This window comes from Phytophthora cinnamomi (assembly GCF_018691715.1).
Source record: "Phytophthora cinnamomi strain GKB4 chromosome Unknown Contig55, whole genome shotgun sequence".
Lineage (NCBI taxonomy): Eukaryota > Oomycota > Peronosporomycetes > Peronosporales > Peronosporaceae > Phytophthora > Phytophthora cinnamomi.
The window spans coordinates 749,382-756,782 of NW_027150988.1; the positions used below are offsets into that span (position 1 = coordinate 749,382).

At 55.5% G+C, this 7,401-nt stretch overlaps 1 protein-coding gene across 1 annotated transcript; it reads right to left on the bottom strand.

The window, feature by feature from the left end:
- Positions 1-3,550: 3,550 nt before the first annotated feature.
- On the bottom strand, positions 3,551-3,787 carry IUM83_12859 (uncharacterized protein; the record flags this gene model as incomplete). The annotated part of the gene is made up of 1 exon (XM_067937504.1): positions 3,551-3,787. The coding sequence occupies one exon, from the start codon at positions 3,785-3,787 to the stop codon at positions 3,551-3,553; it is 237 nt and encodes a 78-aa protein (XP_067788140.1).
- Between the last annotated feature and the right edge of the window lie 3,614 nt (positions 3,788-7,401).

Below are 7,401 nucleotides of genomic sequence, written 5' to 3' on the forward strand. Positions count from 1 at the left end.
TCAGTAGTTCGAGCTCCTCGGATGTGTACTGCACTCGAATAAATTCTTGTCGCTGCTGCTCGAGGACACACAGCCCTGAACCGGAAGCGTCCATGTACACGTGGGTGCTTGGCGAAGATATGTTTGCAAATTGCGCTACTGGAATGCTGTTGAACCGGCACTGAGATTGAAGACGGCTTGGAACCAGCATACGGCGCTGATCACTTCTGTTTCGAGTGGGCACTGACCAAACGGCGGGCTGGTAATGGCGGCAACGTGAACTTTCTGGTAGAAGGCTCGTGCTGGTGGGAAACACATTGCTCTGTGACGTAAGATGCCGAGTAGCTTCTGGAGATCCGTCCTCGACGCGTGGTTCGTGGAGCGAATGTCCTCGATTGTTCGGTTTGCTTTCGCAAGCTTGTCGTTTGGAATTGAGACCGTACCAGCACCTATGTCCCAGAGTAGTCCCAATGCCTTGTTCTTCGTGCTCCAGGAAGTGAATTTCCTGTCGTTGATGGCCGTTGGCCCCAATACTGTAGTCATCGCCTGACGTAGCGCCGTGTTGGCGTGATGACACCGGCGTCCATAATTAACTTCAACGCAGGTGTGATGGTCACACCACAGATTTCCCTTGAGGTTCCCCAGCGTGCCGCATTCTAAACCGTCCCGCGCTGTGTTCTCGTAGAGATCATTGATGACGGAACCTGGAAGCGAATAGAATGCGAGTGAGCCACACCAGCTAAACCCGCAGGATAAATCGATGACAACGTAATCATCGATGACGAAGGTGAACATGTGCACCGCGCTTTCGTGTACCGGCACGTGCCGGAACGCCCCAGAGACGTCTCCGAGCATTAATAACAACTCCGCGTTGGGGTGTTCTGAACGCAATTCGTGTATGCGCTGCGCTATGTCGCGTGGGGGGTTGTACGCAATCGTAGGAAACTCTGACCGATCGGTGAAGTCGTTCACCGAGGCCCGTTGTGGGTATGAATAATCGTTGATCATACGTGTGTCGTTGCCATCCTTGTCCACCACCCCGACCGGACTAATAAATAGTTCCGGCCACAGCTTCTGGACTCGTTTGTCAAGGATGAGATAGCGGCCTTCTCGTTGCCCCTTGGGCACGTGCCGGCGCACTGCTGCCGCATGGACGATGGCGCTCTTGTGGTTTGGCGGGCGCCGTGACTGTAACTGAGGTTTGGCACTGGTCCACTTGGGCATGACGCCTTTCTGAACGATTCTGTTCCAGTGTTCGTAGACGTCTTGACGGGAGGAGCCGGGAGGAATTGGAACCTCGTAGAGTGACTTGTTGGGTCTGTTGTCAGTTGTAGTTTGTCCTCGAACTCGGCGTACGAATTCGGGTAACGGTAAACTCGAGCGCAGAGCCAGATCCGAGAGAAATACGACAGATGAAGTGTCGATTGAGTCCTCCTGCTGTGATGGAGGGGGAAATTCAACGCCAAATATTGAAGCATATTCACGTAGATTGTCCAGCCTGTCAATTTCGGCGAGCTGGTCGAGTCATTCGAGGAGATGAATTGTAGATGCTAAACGTGGTGGGTCCTTTCTCAGTCTCGACGCAACCTTCGTATCGTCGCTGGGGAGAGTCGGACTGGCTGCCAGTCATTCACTCGTTGGCTCTGGGGCTACGCCATGGTAGCGTTCTGTAATGAAGTCTTTGACGGCGTCAGGTAATGATGCCGGGCGGAAGTGTGCTCGTTCGCTATCGTAGCAGCCTCCTGACCCGTTGCCTGAACATCCAGCTACGAAAATCGACTTCATGCACAGCTTCTTATCACCTTGGCGGGGCAGGGCCGCCCAGACGACTGTCGGAACGGATGATTGACGACGTTGTCGCTCGACGCGACGGAACGGATCTGGGCCTGTGTGGATGCGGTGCGCGGCGGAATCTCCATTTCGATGAGGTGTGCCGTCTCCACTGCGGTGAGAACGACGCAGTTCGAGAAGCTCCAGTAGGTCTTCATCTCGTCTCGAGAACTCGTGCTGGACGTCCTGGGCTGAGTCGGGGTCGCGAGACACAATGTAGCTACGAAACTTGCCAAACTTACTCGTGACCCAAAAGGCCATGAGCTTCCAACCCACGATGTCGGATTCGTGGACTCCTCTATATCGTTCAACGAAGGTAAGTGCGGCGTCGATGAGCTCGACGACGGTCTCCACGTAGAACTCGCTGGCGAATGATCTCAAGCTCCGAAGTGCGCTGCTCACATGGCTACGAGAGGTCGCTGCTGGAGCCGCACGAAGGATGTTACGCTCTGAAAAGTCGGTATAACTGACGTTGGCGTCTTGAGCTTGAACCCGGTCCCATAAATCCGCCGGGCGACAGTGCATGAGCGTTAGCCCGCGGGCTAGAAATCTGAACTCCTAGAGACCGCGGCACACTTGAAATTGCGACTGTAAAATGGTACGGCTGACACGACGTTGGGTGGCCGAAGGACGAAATCTTCCTCGTTCTTGCTCCTCGTCGCTGTCGCCGTTGTCGTTGGTGGTGTCAAGAAGTGGCCGAGCGCGCTGCATTCTACGCACGGACTCGGATCCCGCGAGTTCGTTTCCCTAGGGTTTGATTTATTTGTCGTACTTCTTGCACGTCCTCGTCGTCTGACGAGCTAGAAAGGCTGAGTAGCTCGTCGGCCAGTGAACAGGAAATCGTGCGTTGGTCAGCACGCTGCTGTGACGTGGTTTGACTTGGCGACTGGGGATCGCGATAGAGATCGAGCGCATTTTTCTTGCGTGGTCCCAATTGACAGTCCAGGACGTGTTGTCTACGTACTGATACAACACGCAGATCATGCGGACGTACCAACTCGATTCGATCATCTGGAACAAAAGGTGTCGTCAAGGCCGACCTCACCGACGCTGGCAAGTCACCGCGACGCTTGAGGCAGGTCCCGATGACGGCGTCCTGTTGGGCTAGTAACTCCTTCGGGTTAAGTACCATGTCCGATACAGTAGCTCCCACCTGAAGCGAGTAAGTGATTGGGTCTGCCTTGATGATGCACAGGGGCTCCGACAGCCTGACTTCCACGGTTGTGTCACCCGCAAGGACACTAAGCCAAGTGCCTTCAGTGTTGACTTGGTATCGTGTAACTGCTCCATATGCCCACAGCCCCGCGTGGGGACCATTCGGTTGGACGAAGGCGACCGGGTGTGCCACGTAGCTGCCCGGCCACAGGTTGGTTTCAGATGCATCGACAGCGCGTAGCCGCAGCGTAGACACTGGCACCGAGAACACATCTCCGTCGTTGTCGGCGTCAGGACCAGCAACCCGAACGTTCGCCGTATCCCCGTCCACCTCGATCACTCCCACGTAGCAAAACTCACTCAACTCCGCAGCGTGTACAGGGCCGATAAAGGCGAGGGTGTTGACAGCAACGGGGGAGGCGGCCATGGTAGAGCGAAAGTCTTGGCTGACTGATAACTGGTGGGGCTCGAAACGTCTTGGTTGCTGGAAGACGGGGTTCCGCGCGACGATGCAAATAAAAAGTGAGTTCCGACACTCGCTGCGCTCGGCCTCGACTAACAATAGCTACCACTGTACCTCCGAAACTTACCACCTATCGGACAACCGATCATCCTCCGGACTGATCTCCAATCCGGTAGCACCAGCCAGGATGTCGTCCCACGAAACTGGGTCCGGAGCTGGTGGTAACTTGGCGGAGACGGAGAAATCACCCATGTTCACGAAATTCTCGCGCTGGCGCTTGAGCCGAAGCAGTTGGTCTACTGGAGTAAAATGCAGAAATGACAGACCACGACTGCCGAATTGGAGGTCGTACACGCGCATGGCGACGCTATGGTAGACCCACAACAGGAGATCGGCATTGGACACCATTGAATTCATATAGCAGGCGGGAGACTTACCTTTGTAAGGATCAGAGGTGACGATATCATGAACTCGGCGTTGCTCGGGCGTCGGTGTGAAGCTGAATTTGCTTCGTTTGGCCGGGCCTTTCTCCTCCAATTCCTCCCCTGAGCGTTTGGCTCCCGTGACAGACATTCGGCGAGACTCCAGGAGATAGGGCAGTAGGTGAGGTTTGTGCATCCTAACAAGGTCCAGAATTTCAACGTCTGCTGAAGTTTCAGTTTCCATTCGTGCTGGGAGTGTCGTCGGAGCAGGTTCGCGATGGGGCCGTTTTTACTCGGCTGCTCCAAAGCGAGGCCCATGTACCTAGTTCGGGTTGCTGCGAGCGGTTAACAGGTGCTGTGCGCTCTGCGGTGACAGGACAATTGCTACCGTTCGATAGCAGGGCTTGGGCGAGAACAGCTTCGTCTGCTGTGTTTTCCACGTCGTCGTCCACTGCAGTCATGTCGAAGGAAGATGACGTATTGGGAGCTGCAGTGGTTGGTCGGCCATCGATCTGACTTGACGATGACGTCCCCGAACCGGTTGCAGCTGGTTGACATGAGTTCATTTTGCAGAACGATGTACCGAAAGAGGTTTCCATGTCAGCTGGAACACGTTTTCCGCCATGGATGTAATATACCTAGTTGATCACGTGCTGCAGCGAAACTCGGGGGCGACGTCCTGTGCTCGGGTCGATCCAGCTGTACATACAGTCGTAGGCTAGTGACACATCGGGTAGAAGCTCATGTAGTAGTTGTACAACTGAGATTGTTGAGGCCGATGAAGTCGAGTTCAACAGTCGTTCCATGATGGTATCGTGAATTTTGACCAGTTGACTGTAGTTCCAACTGCCGAGGGGGAACTCGTGACACCCCGTGACCATCGCCACGACAGGGTAAACGGAGTCACAGCTGTCGCCGCTGGTGGCTTCGACTTTGTGTTGATGACGAGGTTCGAATCGGAGTATACCGTGACTTGGCCGTAGCGGAAGTACTTGTCGACCTTGGTACATACGGCTTGCCGGACCCAAGTTCCGAGTTGCTCGCCTTCGGAGTCCCCGCTGTCGACCTTCCTTGTCAAGGCGGTAGCTCTTGATAGCCTCACAATAGACCCCGTGTCGTCGTCTGTTGTCTCGAGTCGGGCCGTCACCATTGCGCCTCTAGCGTTGCTGACCTTCGCGTAAATAGGGGATGAAATCGAACCGTTGAGGTCTTCAGGGTAGACCAATAGAAATGAACCGCGGGAGAGCGTGAGTGTCGCCATCTTCGAAGGCAATTGGACGTGGGTTGTGACGCGACTGGGGACGAGGGCCGGTTAGAGGTTGCTGTTGCTGGAAGGTTTGCTTGCTTCTAGCACGTTGAAAATCTGGAAATGACTGCAACTACACTACGTAGATCTAACGGACCAGGTCTTGCGCTTGACTATGGAGGGCGAGTTGGTCTCCTCCGCTCGTACTCGCCTTCTTATCTCTGAAAAATAGCCTTCCCTCAAATTAACTCAGGAAACCATCCACCCCCCGGATGATGATGGGTCGATCTGACGAGAGGCAGCGTTGTAGCCTCACTGCGTGAACACGCCCCGTGCGTTGGCAAGAGCGCTAGGATTGGGTAGACGTTCTCGAGCCGTGAAGAGCAGATGGGTAAGCGCTGGCGTGCAAGACGAGAGCTGGGTCCATGCGGCTCGGTGTATATACATCGCAAGTAACTGGCGCAACTGCCAGCAAGAGATGAATGACCCTCCTTCATACCTTGCACCACTGTTCGCAGTCGACCGCGTTGCCTGCCGCTCCGCGGTTGGGTCCAGGAATCGCTGTCCAGCGACCTACAGGCAATCCCTCACCCCGATGGCTACATCCCCCCTTGTCTCTGTGGAGAAGGGAAGGAAGGACGGACGTGTATCTCTTGGCAGCGAGTTTACCATTCTGATGGCCACCTCAGTACTGACGCAGAGACGAGCGACTTGAAGTTCGTACGGCAATCCCTCACCCCGATGGCTACATCCCCCCTTGTCTCTGTGGAGAAGGGAAGGAAGGACGGACGTGTATCTCTTGGCAGCGAGTTTACCATTCTGATGGCCACCTCAGTACTGACGCAGAGACGAGCGACTTGAAGTTCGTACGAACGTAAATCGCGAAGCTCGTGTAACCCCACGGATACCTTTCGACATAGAATCGTAAAACGACCCGCGGCGCTTCGGCTTCTGCGTCCGCTGGAGACCGTTAGCACCGTGCCAATGAATGGCACGAGACCGAGCGAGTATCACTTTGGAGTTCGCCGCCAAGATGGACTTTCGCGGCCGTGAGCAACAGCGACGTCAGGTCGTCGCTCCCTATTTGAGTTCTGGCACTGTCAGTGACGACGAGTGGAGGGCACGCAGCTCTACTGCTCCTGGTCGCTATGATGAGGAGTCCAGGACGCCCGAAGCGGTAGAGATCGTTCCTCACAGAGGGACAGGACGCTGGCGCTTCGAGGCAGAAATGAAGACCTACCGCCCCGCTGTCACCGCTAGTGCTGCTGCATTTGCGCGTGATACTACTACGTCACACAAGGCCAAAGCCAGGAAGAAGCCCAACTACCTCCACCACTGGGAGCGCTGCGCCATCATCAAGCGCGTCGCGGATGGGGAGCCCCAGGCGGCGCTGGCCCGCGAGTTCGGCGTCACGCGCGCCGCCGTGTGCCAGATGTACAAGAACCGCAAGAAGATCATGGCGCGCGAGCCGAGTCGCGATGGTGAGCCGGGACCCCCGTCGCCACCGCCACCGACGGTCGCGTCTCGATCGAAGACGGCGGTGCTGCTCTTGGCGACGCTGAAAGCCCAGACATCGAGCCCACAAGCTGTTCGGCGTGCGGCGGCCCGACTGACCTTGTAAATAGTTGTAGTTTTTTTGTATAGGGGTACGTGTTGCTGGAGGTTCTGTATCTGACGCCTGGATCTCGGTTATCCTTGTAGTATTTTGATTGAGGAAGTGATCGCCAGCTTCGACGAGCTAGAACCCGATGTTGCTGCTGCTGAGGAATCTGTCAGTGCCTCGCGGCAGATCATCCCGTTTTGTGGCGTTGTTCTGGGCGACGAAAGCGCTGCCTTCGCCGGGGCCTTCCAGCAGATGGACCCCGGAGCACCGACAGGTAAGGACATCGCAACATGCATCTATTGCTGCACTATGTCGCTCCTCAAACTTGACCTGATCTTGATACTGCTCAGGCCAGATCCACCTCAAGATGGACGTGAGTGACAGTCGCGTGAGCTGGAGACTGGTGTATCTCGATGTGCCAGAGGATATTGCCGACTACGAGGTTCTGGTCTTTTCCACTTTTGGAAACGGCGGCGCGGAGTGCAAGGCGATCGAGGTTCGTCCGCACGGGAGCGATTCCGTTGACACAGCAGCTCATCACCGTGTTTTTATTTTATTATTATATTTATTTATACGTGGTGGTTGTAGGCACTACGCCACATCGGTATCTCGGAACACCGGATATCCTTGGTCATGGTGGTATGCTCGTCGCTCGGCTACGAGGAAATTGCCAGTCGGTTTCCGCGTACGTGGTATATTTTGC